This window comes from Artibeus jamaicensis, unplaced genomic scaffold (assembly GCF_021234435.1).
Source record: "Artibeus jamaicensis isolate MK-2021 breed Jamaican fruit bat unplaced genomic scaffold, CSHL_Jam_final contig_956, whole genome shotgun sequence".
Taxonomy (NCBI): domain Eukaryota; kingdom Metazoa; phylum Chordata; class Mammalia; order Chiroptera; family Phyllostomidae; genus Artibeus; species Artibeus jamaicensis.
Window position 1 is genome coordinate 1,736,639 of NW_026522021.1, and position 16,248 is coordinate 1,752,886.

General features: G+C 49.1%; 1 protein-coding gene across 1 annotated transcript in view; it reads right to left on the bottom strand.

The window, feature by feature from the left end:
* MUC3A (mucin 3A, cell surface associated) overlaps nucleotides 1-16,248 on the bottom strand; it is a 56,127-nt gene that overhangs the window by 34,217 nt on the left and 5,662 nt on the right. Inside the window, 14 exon segments of the mRNA XM_053655337.1 lie at nucleotides 3,000-3,037; nucleotides 3,204-3,256; nucleotides 3,380-3,621; nucleotides 3,707-3,841; nucleotides 3,843-3,875; nucleotides 4,048-4,201; nucleotides 4,549-4,614; nucleotides 5,038-5,180; nucleotides 6,029-6,105; nucleotides 6,202-6,317; nucleotides 7,302-7,490; nucleotides 7,575-7,884; nucleotides 7,886-8,277; nucleotides 15,451-15,530. Coding sequence (XP_053511312.1) covers nucleotides 3,000-3,037; nucleotides 3,204-3,256; nucleotides 3,380-3,621; nucleotides 3,707-3,841; nucleotides 3,843-3,875; nucleotides 4,048-4,201; nucleotides 4,549-4,614; nucleotides 5,038-5,180; nucleotides 6,029-6,105; nucleotides 6,202-6,317; nucleotides 7,302-7,490; nucleotides 7,575-7,884; nucleotides 7,886-8,277; nucleotides 15,451-15,530 — 2,028 coding nt within the window.

Here is a 16,248-nt window from a genome sequence, read left to right on the forward strand (position 1 = left end):
ACTGGAAATCAGCTTTCAATCTGCCACTTCCCAGACAAATGGCCCTGACAAGGTTCAACAAGGGGCCCGGAGCTTGTCTCCCCCTCAGCCCCTCAGCCATTTCCAATTAGAGGGGGCTCTCCTAGGGGCCCCTGAAGCTCTCCCCAAGCAAGCAGGGAAGCTGCCAGATGCCCATGGACTCCTTGCCTCCCCAGCCAGGGCTGGCAGCCTGGATAGTGAGTGCCTCTGTGAGGTCAGAAAGACCTAGCCTTCTGGGCAGAAGCAGCCCCCAGGATGAGGCAGGCAGAGACCACCGTCTAGGTAAAGAAAAAGTCCCTCTTCTCCCAGGGAAAGCCTGGAGGGCCTAGGGGGTAGATTTCAGCCCCAACTCAGCCCCTGAACCAGGCACTTGGTGCTGGCCATCAACTCTACAACCATAGGCCATGCCTCTTCCTCTGTACCCATAGGTCTCTGGGGTGACCACTTCAGCACTCCCAAAGGCAGGATGCGGTCATGGCCGGTGTCCAGCCCTTTGGGAACCCCATGCCCTGCAAAGGGAGGGAGGGCAGAAGGATAAAGGCCAGACACCTGCTGCAGCCCTGCCTGAGGCCAGCACATGCAGGGACCACCAGGGAGCTCTGGGCCAGGCTGGGTCTCACTCATCAGGTGTCATGGCAGTGGTGAGTGCTCAGAGACAGAGAACCAGTGGAAAAATGCAAAATCACCAGCATCTCCCAGAGAGCAGAGCCCTGGCTGCAGGACCTTCGCCTGTCAGGAGGGACCAAGAAATGAGCACCTCCCAGTGAGGGAACACATATTAAAAGGACCCTGGGGACCTTTACTTTGGGGAAAGACAGTGGCTGGCTCAGGGTGGAGGTGCAATAATGGGGCTGGGTGAGTGGTACCTAGTGACCACAAAAGTTGGACAAAGAGCAGCCTGTCAACCCTGTTAGAAGGGAGGCCTTCTAACTCCTGGAGAGCTGACCACCCAGAGCCAGGGTCTTGCTAGTAAGCCAGAGACACAGGTGGGGCTGAGCCAAAGGGAGGAGCGGGAAGCCAGAGCTGTGAGTGTGTGATGGTTGCCAACAGTCAGGAGCCAGGAAATGCCAGGGAGAGGTGACTATAAGGGAGGGGGAGACAAACCCTGAAAGGAGCAGCCAGCAACAGGCTGGGCTGAGTGAAGAACCCTCCACCACAACTCCTGAGAAGCCCCTCCTTCCTTTAGCCTTCCTTCACTATCACCCACCTCAAGCTGGCCTTTTTCAAAGTAGTGCAAACCTTCCCCAAAGCCTCCAACCATCAGCCTCTCCCCTGGGTGGGACTCCATTCACACATGAGGCTTTATGTTCCTGATTGCCATCCCTGGCCACTGCCAGGCCCTTGACTGTCCTGGGAAAAGGTCCCAGGAACCTTTTCCAAACCCTCACTCAAAAAGCCTCACACTGCCAGCTCTGACTGCCCTCAGTTCCAGTTCAGCAGGCCTGGCTGCCTACAATAGAGGGAGCAGAAGGGCCCAAGCCCTGGGCATGGCAGGCCCTGGTATGAGTGTGTCTGCCACCCAGGGTTAGAGAGTCTCAAGATTCAAGATCTTTTGGGAGGCCCAGCTTACCCATCAGCACAAATAGCCGCTCACCCAGTCTGAGCTACCTACTTCCTTGACTCAGCCCTAAGCTCCTGAGGTCAAGAAGGGAAAAGTACAGATAATGAACCCAACTGGCACCCATGTGCTGCTGATGGAGGGGTTTCCCACTCCCTAAGACAATGGGCCCCCCAGAAACTAGCTTTCCCAGGCTCTCTTATAACATCTCCTCCAGACGTCCCTGTTCCCCAACCCAAGTGGAGGCCCCAGGAGGCAAGGAGAAAGACACAGAGCAGCTTCTTTTACAATAAGTGTTTTTTTGTGTGTGTTCCACGGGAGAATTAGAGACTTGGAGGCTTCCTGCCCCAAAAGAGACCTTCCTGCTCAGGAGGCTGGGGGCTTCTGGCCTCAGAGGTTACTGCAGGGACAGGGGTAGGAGCAGAAAGAGGGCAAGGAGGAGGAGCTGGGAAGCGGGTAGAAGGGGGATGCGGCAGTAAAGGAGGGGAGCGAGAATGAGGGAAATGAGGAGGGGCGGGTTGAGGGAGCTTCCCCTCAGGGGCCTACTTGCCCTCACCTTTGAGGACTTGGGGGAACCCATGTCCCAATGCCCCACCCATGGGGATCCAAGATCCCTAGGGGGAGAGGAAGGGATGGAGCCTCAGAATGGGGGACCTGAGCCTGGGGAACACAACTGCAGAGTCCTAAGATGAAAGGGGCATCTACACCATCTAAGGACAGGGGTGTGGGGGAGGAAGGAAGATACCAGATTGGAGCACTGGAGTGGAGAGTAAGGACTTAGGGCTGAAGGTACAAGGATGCGGAAGGGGAGTGTATGGTCCTGGAGGAGACTACACTGGGGGCTGGGATGTGGGGGAGGAGTGATTTAAGAAGTAGGTTCAGAGGGGGAGATGATTTATGAAATGGGAGCAAGGGGTAGGGCAGGAAGTTATATAAGGAGGGAAGGAGGCTGAGATGGGCTTCGGGCTGGCTATAAGTATAGGCTGAGGAACAGGCAATAGGAATGTTCACAGGAAAATGGAGACTAAGGCCGGAGACTCAGACAAGGACACGGGGAAGGAAGGAAGCCACCTAAGCATGGGGGCCGACACAGGAAGGTACAGTGGGACAGAGGACTGACTGAGCACTTCTGGTTTTCATAATAACTGTGCAAGGCATCAGAACAAGTATGCTATACTAACTTTACAGGTTCAGAGAAGTTACTGACTTGCCCAAGGTTCGACAGTGGAGCCTGGATCTGAACTTAGTCTCCAGGTAGGTTTCACCCAAGGCGGGAGAAAGATGTCAGAGGATGTTCTCATTTTGCCCAAGGAAACCAGGACACTGAGCTGCATGAGACCGGGACCATCTCTGGAAATGGACGCAGTGTAGGTGGTTCCTTCCTGCTGTCTGGGACAGTGTGGAGGGGTAGTGCAGGGCTCACATCCAGGACAAGGCCACCTCAGGTGTCTGGGTGCGTACCTGCCGCAGAGTGCATGAGAGAGGGAGTGAGAACAGGGAGCCACCTTGCTCAGACTGGCTGGGAGGTCTCTGCCTCCTGGTCCTAGCTCAGCCCCTGTAGGAGTAGGGCATGTGGAGCTGGACCTAGAAGAGCTCCTTACCAACCATCCTCCCTTTGCCCCCTCACCCTTACATTGGTGGGCACATTCTCCAAGGCCACATGGAAGTTTTCCTTCTTGGCTAGAGAGATAGAAAAGAGGAAGGGAAAATGGGGCAGAGGCAGGGGTGGGGACATGAGTCATGCAGGGTCCAGGCTGCTCCTCTGCCCCTGTGCCTGCCTTGCTGGAGTGGCCTGTGCAGGGCATTGGATGTTCCACAGCGAGGACTGGGCAAGCAGCGAGCTGAGCTCCCTAGCAGGAGGTATACGTCTGTCCTGAGCGAGGGAGATATTCGGGTCCTGCTCTGGCCGAAGTGGTGCTGAGGGAAACTCCTGCTCCTCCCCCAAGGGGAAGTACTCACCTGTGCTGTCGTCTCGGAAGCCCAAGTTGGTAAAAGTTCCCACAGAGTCCTCATCCCACATCAGGAACCATTTCGTGTCCCCAGACCTGAATCAAGGTGCACGTAGTCAGGGCAGGGCTGTCCCATCTGAGACCCCTTTACCACCTTCACCCCCACCCTCAGATTGCTCACCAGTCTCCACGTTCGCAGCGCCTCCTTTGGGGACCCACCACAAAGATGCCGAATGCCACCACCAGCAGCAGCAGGGCTACGGCCCCCGCTAGGCCCCCAATCAGCGCCTTCCAGGAGACAGACATCTCGCAGCGAGCCCAGGAACCAGTGCATGTTCGTGGCGAAGCAGCTGAAGGAGGCAGCCTCAGGCCTCAGACCCTCACCGCCTCCCTGGCAGGGTCATTCAGCACCTTTACCCTGCAGGAGCTAGCAGGTGGGCGGGACTCCACCCGAAGGAGAATGGGTGTGGCTTAGAGGGGCTGGGGGCCTGGTAGACCCTGCAGGCTGTAGGCGGGCCTCACCGGAAAGCCGGACCACTTTTCTCTAGAAAGCACAGGCCCTGGTTACGGTCAATGGTGCCATCCACTTCCGATGTGCATTTGGTAACGCAGTGGAGCTGGCTGTCCTCCACCAAGGGAAAGTAGAAATCCTGGGCAGCTGTGCAGCAACAGATGGCTGGGAAGATGGGATGGGGAGGGTAGAGGCAGACAGTGACCTCATCCACGCAACTCAGGGCCCTAGCTATAATGATTCTGAAAATGAATGTCTAGACCACATTTCCAAGAGTGGGGTGTTGTGGGGTAGACCCTAGGATTACATGAAGGGAGGGCAGGTCAGGCCCCCAGGATCCACACCCTCTCCTCACCTTCCTTGCTGCCCAGGAAGGGCAGTACTGCTGGGCCACCTCACATGCCTCCCCAGAAGGTCTCTCCAGCATCCCCAGGAAATTTTGATGGGCAGATGTCCCTGGTGAGAGGAGTCATGGCCTCCAGGGGCCACTCAGCCCTTTGCCCTTCCCTCACCTCCCAGGGTCAGCTTCGTGGTGATGTTGTTGTTCACCTTGATGGAGTCATGCTTATAACACAGGGCTGGGGGGACACAGGTTGAATTGGGTGGGAAAGGTCAAGGGTTCATGGCCAAGGAAGCAGGGCAAGCACAGTGAATGGCAGCAAGGGCTCTGCCAGTAAGGGGAGCGTGTGGATGGGCTGCAAGGGAAGGCTCCTTTGGCCTCCCTCATCATATCCATGATTAACCAGGAGTCTTCAGCAATCCTGGAAGCCTTGAGAACTGTCATGGGTCTCTTCCCCAGAATCCAGGTTCTGTCAAGTTCTTCCTTAGCCCCATTCTTGACCCAGTTAGCTGTGGACCTGTGTCCCTTCTCAAAACTTGCTGGAGATATCCTAAGGTTGGCACCTGAACCCAGGAGACCCCTGTCTGAACTAGTACAGGCTGGGATGGCGATTGGGACACTGACCCCTCCCTCCAGCCCAAGGCCCACAGCCTCAACTCACTCTGGTTATTCAGACAGCTGTTCTTGCTGGCATTCTGGAGATCCTCCTTCAGGGCTGTCTTCATCTTCTCATACTCATTCTCCAGCTGGACACTGAAAGGCAACTCCAACAGAACCAAATAGTCTACCACGATGCTTCCATTCCTGAGAGGGTCAAGGGGATCAGGGGCCTTGAATGGTACCCAGGCTTGGGACACATGATTCTTAGCAGGACACCTCCAGGACCAACCATAGGTACACATATTGGGAAGAAGGGGGCCAGAGACAATGAGTTGGGATTTCAGACATTACATTCAGAAGGAGCTGCCAGCATCCCTGAGTTGGTCAGTCTGGGAAGGCAGAACAAGGAATGATTGCCGTTCTTTTGCATTTCTTCAAGCCATCACCAAACCAGGCCATCCTGGACTCTCTGCCTCACTCATACTGACCCACCCAGCAGACCAGATGCCAGTCAGAGAGAGACAATCTACAGTCCAGACACCAGGCTTCCCACCAGCCCACGTGCACCACCTCACTGCATGTCCCATGCAGTCCCTCTACTTACAATGCACTTAAAAAGGTAATGGTGGTTTTACTCTTACAGAGAAATTACCCCAGAAAATAATCTCTAAAATCCCCCATGGCCCTGGTCAGGTGGCTCTGTTGGTTGGATCATAGTCCCATACACCAAAATGTTGTGGGTTTGGTCCCTGGTCAGGGCACCTACTAGAGGCAACCAATCGATATTTCTCTCTCACATTGATGTTTCTCTCTCTCTTTATCTATCTGTCTTGTCTCTCTTCCCCCACTCTTCCCTCTCTAAAGTTAATAAGTATATCCTTGGGTAGGGATTTTAAAATGCCCCCCATGGAGTGATTCTTTTGCATACTCTCTTCATCCCTCTCCTTATGAAATCTGATGATTTCCAAAACCAAGGGATGTCTTCTCAGCCTTTCTTCGCACCCACTCCCCTCACCTAACACTATTTCTGTGACCTTAGAAGAGTCTCTAACCTCAGGGACAGGATTTCCACATCCTTGAACCCCTGCATGTTTCCGTAAACATTCTTCATTTGAAATGCCAAGGATCTCTGGGCTCATGTCTAAACCTCCAGACCTGAGGTCATTCAGGAGCCCAAGCTCAGCTCCAGGTGAGGACCTTTGAGTCCCCTCCCCTTTCTCCTCACCTGATTCTTGAAGGTGTTGCTGAAATCTATATAGGCCTCAGAAGTGTTATCATTGAGGTCTGGGGTGAATGTCTGCTGGACAGACACCTCCATGCCCACTTCAGTGTCCACCATTTCTGCACACAGCATGCTCTGTTCTAATCACCATCTACACCATACACTTCTATCTGACATCACCACCACCACCCCAACCCAGAGGTTCTTGCCATGCCCCTCCCCATGTTCTCTGAGGACTAACTGAATAGCAGGAGGAAGAGATGTAGGAATTATGGGATAAGTTGTCCTGAGATGGGGGAAAGAAAGAAGTCAGGATACACAGAAGTCAGACCTGTGGTCTCTCCCTTGTCTGCCCCAGTGGGAGACAGATTAATAGCCCCCAAAGATGTTTATGTCCTAATTCCCAGAACCTATGAATATGTTATATTACATGGCAAGGAGGAATCAAATGTAATCAGATGTAATTAAGGTTGCTAATCAGTTGACTTTAGACTTTAATATGTGAAAAATCAACATAAATTATTCAGATGGGCCCGATATAAGCACAAAGTCCTTAATAGTGGAAGAGGGAGCAGGAAAAGTCAGAATTGGTCAGAGGAAGATGTGAGGGTGGAAGAAAGTTATAAATGCAATATTGCTGGTTTTGAATATGGAGAGAGGGGGTCTTGAGACAATCAGTGTGGAAGGATCTAGAATCTAGAAAGGGTAAAGAAATAGATCCTTTGAAAAGGAACAAAGCCCTGTCAGAACCTTACTTTTAGTGCAACAAGGCCCACATTGAACTTTTAACCTACAGAACTGCCAAATAAAGAAATTTGTGTTGTTTCAGCCACTAAGTTTGTGGAAGTTTCTTACAATATCAATTAGAAACTAATATAGTTCTGAGCAGTTCAGACTGGGAAGAGGTCCTAGAAGGACTGTGGTCTCAGCCATCTCCTGAGGTGAGGAAAGAAAAGAGGCATGAGATGGGATGGGAGAAGGCCTGGGAGATAAGGCAGGGGTGCAGGTATTGATCACTCCAGGCCAACCACAGGGCTGGGCCCAGGGAGAGTCAGGGGCACCGTCCAGGAGAAAGTACATAGGGCGGGACTCGGGCAACTCACTCAGTTCCACCTTTTCCACAGCAAACTCGCACTGGGATCCATAGATGGTACTGTGGCAGTGGCACTTGAGGCCATCCCATTGACCTTTGTTCTGGCATCTGATCTCCTGGAGCTCACAGTGGTCCCCAGAGAACCCCGAGGGACAAAGGCAATGGCCTTGTATCTAGGTGCCACCATTGTCACAGGTGCCTGGATATCACAGGAAGAAAGGGAATTTTAGAATAGAGCCAGACATTGGATACATGGGAATTTAGTAGGGGAGAAAGGAGGTCCAACCTGGGTTGGTGGTCAGTAGAGATGGTGTGGTCATCTGAGTAGTGGTCAGAGTTGTCCCGGGTGATGTAAAAGTGGTGGGAGTCTGAGTGGTGACCACTGATGTCTTTGGGGTCCTGGTCATGGTTGGGCTGGGGTGTGTCAACTTGCTCAACATTATCATGACAGTTGGAAAGCTGCTGCTTCACTCCATGGTCAGTGGGAGACTAGTGAAGCTGGACACAGGTGGGGTGGTTACAGAGTAGGAGCTCATCCAGGTACCACTGGTGGGTCTTTGTGTGCTTGTCGAAACTATGCTAATGGGAATAGTCAGTCCCAGGGCTGAGAGAATTAGGGGCCTCAGTTATGATGTTGGTGGGATCAATTTCCAAATATGAAGTAGAAGTGTCCATATGTGTAAGAAATACTGTTGTCATACTGGTGGAACTAGGACAGGTGGTGGCCATCTCAGTAGTAGAGGTAAAGACCGATAATGGGATAGTGGGAGTAAAGGTAGCTTTACTATTTTGATCAATTTCTATGCATGGAGTGGTGGGAGAAGTAGGCACTATTGTAACAGATATGTATTCTGGACATGGGGTGGTGGGGGAAATCGAAACAGTCGGAGTTGTTCCAATAGAAGAGGTTATTAGAGAAGATATGATTAAAGAATTTTTTGTAGTTTCACATGAAGTAGGAGAAGCAGTGACAGAAGAACGTGTACCTGCAGTGAGGGTTTGTGAGGAATGGGGAGAATTTAAGATAGCAGAGAGCATTGAATTAGCACTGGTAGAAGAGACAGAAGACAAACGTGTTATTTCAGATGTTGAAGAAGAGATAATGGTACTAAAAGAACTGATTACTGCATTTGTAGATGTACTCACTGAAGGAAGAAGGGGCAGGAAAGACATGAAAATGTATCCAAAGTTATGGAGAGCAAAGCACCATCTCTAGCGTAGTGGCAGAGACTGAGATGCCATTGGCTGTTATTGCTGTACTGTGTGTGGTGGGGCATGATGTGATGATATTGGTGGGGGTGGCCAGCATACTGCAAATGATAGATGTTGAGGTGCATTCAGTCATGGGGATCAAGGACCCAAGGGTGCCTGTAGATGTGAAAGTGACCTATGTCGAAGCAGTGGTAGGGATTTCTGTAGACGGAGTAGTGGCTGTGGATGTGTGCATGGTGCCCATGGTAGGGACAGAAGGGGTGACTGTGGGTGTGGGTGTGCTTCCCATGGAGGAGCCCTGTGAAGTACTGATGTCTGTCTGGAGCAGTCTGAGTCACAGTCAGGGTGGAGGTTGGTTCCTGAGGATGGGAGCAGTCATGGATTTTGCCACTCTGGAGGAAGTAAGTGGGGTTGCTGTGACTGAGGTTGCAAAGGTTGAAGTGTCAGCAGAAGTGGTGACTTCACTTGTGACCATAGTGACAGTGGTGGAGGGAGATTTATGGGTGGGTGGGGCCTGAGTAGTAGAGTGTATAGTAATCAAGGAGAACATGAGCATAGTGTTTGTGCTGAAAGAGGGCCCTGGCTGCATGGCTGAAACAGGTGCAGAAGATGGAAGCAGTAGTAGATGTCAGGGTACTAGTGGTCACTGGGGTAGAGGTGGTAGATGTGGGAGAACTGACTGTTTCTGTGGGAGTGACTGAGGATGTCACAGTGGGAGTAGAAGTTATCTCTGTTGTGACAGTCTCTGTGGAAATGTCACTGGTTGGAGTAAGTGTGGTTTTCCTGGTAAATGTAGCATAAGAGGTTGTGTCTGTCATCTTGCCTGTCTGTGAAGGGGCTGAAGTTTTTGATTCTGGTTCTGTTTTTGTGGATGTCTGCTGTGTATCCATGGTAGTCCCTGTTAGGCTGGATTCATAGGATGTCATTGTAGCCAAAGGTACTATGCTTGCTACAGTTTTTGATGACATGTTTTGAGATAGTGTGTTATTTCCTGTCACAGCTGTTGTATAAGTGTTGGGCAAGGTCACCTGAGTCATTGTTATGCATGTAGTGGTGGGGTAAGTGGTGGTGACTACTCATCTGGTTGGTTTGATGCACTCTGTAGCACTCATATAGACAATTGTAGTAGGTGGAGTGGTTTCTACCTTGATGACAAACTAGGATGTCAGAGTTGTTGGGGTGTTGGAATTGATTGGAGATTTGAGAAATGTTTCAGAAATATGTCTGAAGTGTGAAGAGGTGTTGAGAGTCATAGGTATGTTTTCCCTCCTGCCAGGATAGGAGAAGTAGTTTTAGGGGTGCTGAGTGGCCACCCAGTTTTGCCTTTGGAACGTGGGTAGTTACTGAGAACAGCATGGGCTGCTCCTTCCCTGGGGAGGAGTGCATGAGAAGAGTATGTGGCTGTGGATGAAGTTCCTGCATTGTAAATAGAACAGAAGAATGTATTCATAGGTCATTTTGTCATCATAATACCCCATAGGCTTTTCATTTTTAATTTTTCCATATATGTAACATAGAAGGCAGGAAGTGCTATTACTTATTCCCCAGTCAGTGGCACTTTGGGCCTGAGGACTTTCAGGTTCTGAAGGCCAATATTATCTGATCCCCAGAGCAGCCTCTCCAGTGGGAAGGGAGGTGGGAGATACCCTCAGTAACTTGTCAACCTCATCTGAGTGGTACGTCCTTCCAGCTCTGGAATAGTCACTTGCGGATTCAGGAAAGGCTTCTACCTTCTTTCCTTGACACCCCCACTCCTTCCTCCTTGCTCCCTTCCATTACTCTGCATCCTCCTCCCTCCTCTACCTACTACCCAGAAGTCCTGGTCCCTGCTGGCTCTCTGCCACCTCTGCTGCTCTCCCTGTGACTCAGTGCTGTCTGGTCTGACTCTCCTCTTCATTAGAGAGAGAAAGAACCTAGCCAAGGTGGAGCTGGAGGTGGAGACACATCCTGGGCACCAGGAGATGAAGGGTCAGAAAGGAGAAAGCTATGTATAGAACAGCAAAGGGAAGACCAAAGACAGAAGCTCAGACTCCACTGAGATTGAGAGATAGGGAAAGAGGACCACACAATCTGAGACACAGGACAGAAAGGAGGACACTGCCAGAAAGAGATCCCTCAGGACTTCTGGCCAAGATGAAGGCATAGGTAGATATGCTTTGCTTCTTCAAACAACCAAAAGAAGGACAACAACCAATTTATAATAAATTTAAAAAAACAGAACTGCCAGAAAATTGAACTGTATGGAAGTCCAACAACCAAGGATTTAAAGAAGAAACATTCATTCATACTTGTAGGAGGGGTGGAGAGGAGCAGGTGGGGTGAAGAGGATGCACATCAAAGCTGTGGCTGGTGGACCAGAAGGTCCCACACTTATGTTCAGATAAACCAGGTGGAACAACTGGGGAGAGAGAGACAGACCACACAACCCAGGGTTCCAGTGTGGTAAATTAAAAAAAAAAAAAGACTCAAAACCTCTGACTATAAAAACCTTTGGGGGCTGCAAATGCAGAAGAAACTCCCAATCTCACAGGAGCATCCATTGGAGGGACCCTCAGGGTCCTAGAATGAACACAAACCCAACCAGCACCTGGTTGGGAATCAGCACCCAAAAGGGCACAATCTGCTTGTGGAAAGGGGGGGAAGTGATGGAAAGTGGGGCTACAGCAGAGCCCGTTGGGTGGCATTGTTTCCTCTCTGACCCCTCCTCCACATACAGTGCCACAACACACTGAAGTGCATTGCCTCACCCTGACTATAATACCTAAGGCTCCACACCTTACAATATAACAGGTGAGCTGAGACAAAGAAATATGGCTTAAATGAAAGGTTAGATCAAAACACCAGAAAAAGAACCAAGCAACGAGAAGATAGGCAACCTGTCAGATGCAGAGTTCAAAACACTGGTAATCAGGATGCTCACAAAATGATTGCATTCAGTTGCAAAATGAAGGAAGAAATGAAGGCTACTCAAAGTGAAATAAAGGAAAATATACAGAAAACCAAAAGTGAAGGGAAAGAAATCAGGACTCAAATCAACAATTGGGAACAAAAGGAAGAAATACACATCCAACTGGAACAGGATGAAGAAACAAAAATTCAAAAAAATGAGGAGAGACTTAGAAACCTCTGGGACAACTTTATGCACTACAACATCTGAATCATAGGGGTGTCAGAAGGAGAGGAGGAAGAGTAAGAAATTGAAAACTTACTTGAACAAATAATGAAGGAGAACTTCCCCAATCTGGCAAAGGAAATAGACTTTCAGGAAGTCCAGGGAACCCAGAGAGTTCCAAAGAAGTTGGACCCAAAGAGGAGCACACCAAGGTGCATCATAATTAAGTTAGCCAAGATTAAAGATAAGAAGAGAATCTTAAAAGCAGCTGGAGGAAAGAAGACAGTTACCCACAAAAGAGTTCCCATAAGACTATCAGCTGATTTCTCAAAAGAAACCTTGCAGGCAAGAAGGGGCTGGAAAGAAGTATTCAAAATCATGAAAGGAAAGGATGAATCGTAAAATGACAACAAACTCACATTTATTGACAACTAAACTTAAAAAACAAAAGCAAAAACTAAGCAAACAAACTAGAACAGAAACAGAATCACAGAAATGGAGATCACATGGAAGGTTATCACTGGGGAGGACTAGAGGGAAATGGGAGAAAATGTACAGGGAATTAGAAGCATAAATAGTAGGTAGAAAATAGGGGGAGGTTAAGAATAATGTGGGAAATGGAGAAGTCAAAGAACTTATATGTACAACCTGTGGACATGAACTAAGAGGGTGGGGAATGCTGAAGAGAGAGGGGTGAAGGGGATAAAAGGGAGAAAAAATGGGACAACTCTAATAGCATAATCAATAAAATGTACTTTTAAAAAGAGATCCCTCAGCAGGCAGGCAGGCAGGCAGGCAGGCATGAGTCCTGGAGACCTTAAGGTTTACCTGTGAGTGTTAATAATAAAAATAGATATACTTTCTATTACCTACTCTATTTCTCCCACTGGGTAAATTAGTTTACAAACATGAACCCCTCTCTCTATAAATGTCATCAATCTCATTTTACAAGTGGTAAGAGTGACAGACAAAGATTTCCTAATCTTGTGAGTTAGTGGCAGAGAAGACTCATGCAACTATAGCATTTGCCATCAGAAAGTGCCTAGACTACCTGTCCACTCAGGGTTAGCTTCCTTTTTTTTAAGTATATTTTATTGATTATACTATTATGGTTGTCCTAATTTTTTTCTCCCCTTTACCTCCGCCCTCCATCCTACACCCACCCCTACCCTCCAGCATTTCCCAGTCCCTTCCTTACTCATGTCAATGGGTCGTACATATAAATTCTTTGGCTCCTCTGGTTCCTATACTATTCTTAACTTTTCCATCTATTTTATGCCTACCATTTATGCTTCTTATTCCCTGTACATTTCCCCCCACTCTGCCTCCTCTCCCTTCCTGCTAATAACCCTCCATATTATCTTCATTTCTGTGCTTCTGTTCCTGTTCTAGTTGTTCTCTTAGTTTTTATCTTTGTTTTTTAGGTTCAGTTGTTGATAGTTGTGAGTTTGTCATTTTACTGTTCATAGTTTTTATCTATTTCTTAGATAAGTCCCTTTAACATCTCATGTAATCAGGGCTTGGTGATGATGAACTCCTTTAACTTTACTTTCTTTGGGAGGCACTTTATCTGCCCTTCCATTCTAAATGATAGCTTTGCTGGATAGGGTAATCTCAGATGTAAATCCTTTCCTTTCATGATTTTGAATACTTCTTTCCAGCCCCATCTTGCCTGCAAGGTTTCTTTTGAGAAATCAGCTGATAGTCTTATGGGAACTCTTTTGTGGGTAACTGTCTTCTTTCCTCCAGCTGCTTTTAAGATTCTCTTCTTATCTTTAATCTTGGCTAACTTAATTATGATGCACCTTGGTGTGCTCCTCTTTGGGTCCAACTTCTTTGGAACTCTCTGGGTTCCCTGGACTTCCTGAAAGTCTATTTCCTTTGCCAGATTGGGGAAGTTCTCCTTCATTATTTGTTCAAGTAAGTTTTCAATTTCTTACTCTTCCTCCTCTCCTTCTGACACCCCTATGATTCAGATGTTGTAGTGCATAAAGTTGTCCCAGAGGTTCCTAAGTCTCTCCTCATTTTTTTGAATTTTTGTTTCTTCATCCTGTTCCAGTTGGATGTGTATTTCTTCCTTTTGTTCCCAATTGTTGATTTGAGTCCTGATTTCTTTCCCTTCACTTTTGGTTTTCTGTATATTTTCCTTTATTTCACTTTGAGTAGCCTTCATTTCTTCCTTCATTTTGCAACTGAATGCAATCATTTTGTGAGCATCCTGATTACCAGTGTTTTGAACTCTGCATCTGACAGGTTGCCTATCTTCTCGTTGCTTGGTTCTTTTTCTGGTGTTTTGATCTAACCTTTCATTTGAGCCATATTTCTTTGTCTCAGCTCACCTGTTATATTGTAAGGTGTGGAGCCTTAGGTATTATAGTCAGGGTGAGGCAATGCACTTCAGTGTGTTGTGGCACTGTATGTGGAGGAGGGGTCAGAGAGGAAACAATGCCACCCAACGGGCTCTGCTGTAGCCCCACTTTCCATCACTTCCCCCCCTTTCCACAAGCAGATTGTGCCCTTTTGGGTGCTGATTCCCAACCAGGTGCTGGTTGGGTTTGTGTTCATTCTAGGATCCTGTGGACCTCTCCAACAAACTCTCTCTGAAACTAGGAGTTTCTTTCACCTTTGTAACTTCATAGAAATTTATAGCTAGAGGTTTTGAGCCTTTAGTTTCCCAGTCAGCCAGCCCCCACGTCATCCACCATCCAGTCTGCTGCCTTGCTGTGGTCCTCTCCTTCCAGCTGCCCGTCTCTGTCCCTCTTACTCATCTAGATGAATATATCTTTAACTTCTTGGTTTTCAGAGTTCCATGCAGTTTCATTTTCTGTCAGTTCTGGTTGTTTATTATTTTTAAATTGGTTGTTATGCTTCTTTTGGTTGTGCAAGGAAGCAAATCATTTCTATGTACACCTCTGTCTTGGTCAGAACTTAGGGTTAGCTTCCTTCTCACCTCCCACCCAAATATCTTTGCTCTGAGAGCTCTTGTTTCTGCCTCTACCCTTGGCCCACCTCAGCTTAGTGTATATGTGTCAGGGAAGTAAGGAGGTTATGAAGATTCTTGGGCTAGAGCCCTTTCATCGAAGCAGTAGCCCTGGAGGGTAGTGAGGGGATGGAGTGTGGGCCTCTGGCTCTGGAAGGACTAGGATTGGGGGTCAGGAGCAGACACTGAGAGGCAGAGGGAAGGTAATTGCAGATAAATTGCAGGGTTCTTGAGAGGTGGGATAAAAAAGATCCAGGGCCCCACACCAGCTGGTCTAAGATCCACCCATTGAGAACAAATCAGACTTCAAGATCCCCCACCCCAGCCCTGCCAACAACCCCTGTGCCCAGAAACATGGGCCCAGTGGGAATGGAGAGTTAGAGGCAGAGCTGGAGGAGGGGACATCAGGGACCAAAGCTGGAGACACCCCAAAGAGAGGAGGTATCCCAGGGCAAGAGGGAGGGACTCGCAGGAGGGCAGCAGGAATGGAAGTAAAAAGAAGCACAGAGTCCAAGGTGAAGTGAGCACTAGGCCTGGGACAGTGTTTGACAGAAGAGAAGGGGTTCTCAGAAAACTAGTCAAAGTGGGAAGAGCAGTTTTCTGGAAAGAGGTTATTCCCCCGCCTTCTGATTCAAGTGCAGACCTCTACAACCTGCTGGTGGAGAGCAATACCAGCTGGACCCAACTTCCCTCTCCTTCCCCTGTCTCAATTCTCCTTGCAGCAGAGCTCAAGGGAAAGCAATCCTTTCCCAACCTTCCCTGTGTCCTGAGAGCTAACACCCTCGCCCCAACATCCCTGGCCTAGAACATCAGGAGGGTCTCTGCAACCCTGCCCCACTGACCTCACCCCCTTACCTGTGGCCCCCAGGAAGGCCCTGAGCATCCATAGGAGGCTGAGGAGCCCAAGTAGCTGCATGGGCCCCTTGTGGTGAGGGCTGGGGGCAGAGTAGGCACAAGCTCAGGGGACAGCAGCAGGGAGGTAGCCACAGTATATGCAGCAGACCCAGCTCCAACTGGATTACCTGCCCATCTGAGCATGTGGTGGATCACATGGTCTCTTCCTTCTCTTTTGCACTATCCCACCCCATCTCACTTCTCCCTATATCTCTGACTTTGTTGTAAGAAGTGACGGAGAAGATAAGATGAGCCCAGGAGGAGTCGGAAAGGGAGAGCTGCTGGTAAACAAACAAACACCCTCCCCACCCCTACCTCCACCTGGCTGACATACTCAGAGCAATTCCTAGAACACTGCCTCCTCCCCACCCCTCCCACCCTTCCCCCCACCAAGAACTAGCAAAACTGGATGGAGAATAAGCTTTGCCAAGACTTTGGACTCTGGAGTCTGGGGCCAGTTCTTACAGCCTCTCCTTAGTTTCAATTCCAGCTGTACAGGAAGAAGGCGGAACCTCACTCTCCTTCACTCCCACTGCCACTTGCCCTTCCCTCTCTCCATCTTGCCATTAGCAAGACCCTGGAACTGTGACCCCATGGCCAAGGCCATGAGAGCGATGCAGAATCCAATCAGAAGTCATTTTACTATCCGAGGATTTGGGCTGGGTCCCAGAAAAGGAAATACAGATGGCCAGTAGAAACAAAATAACTAGTTTTGATCCAGCCAATTAGCAAGTATCTGAAAGTTTGATTCCAATCAGT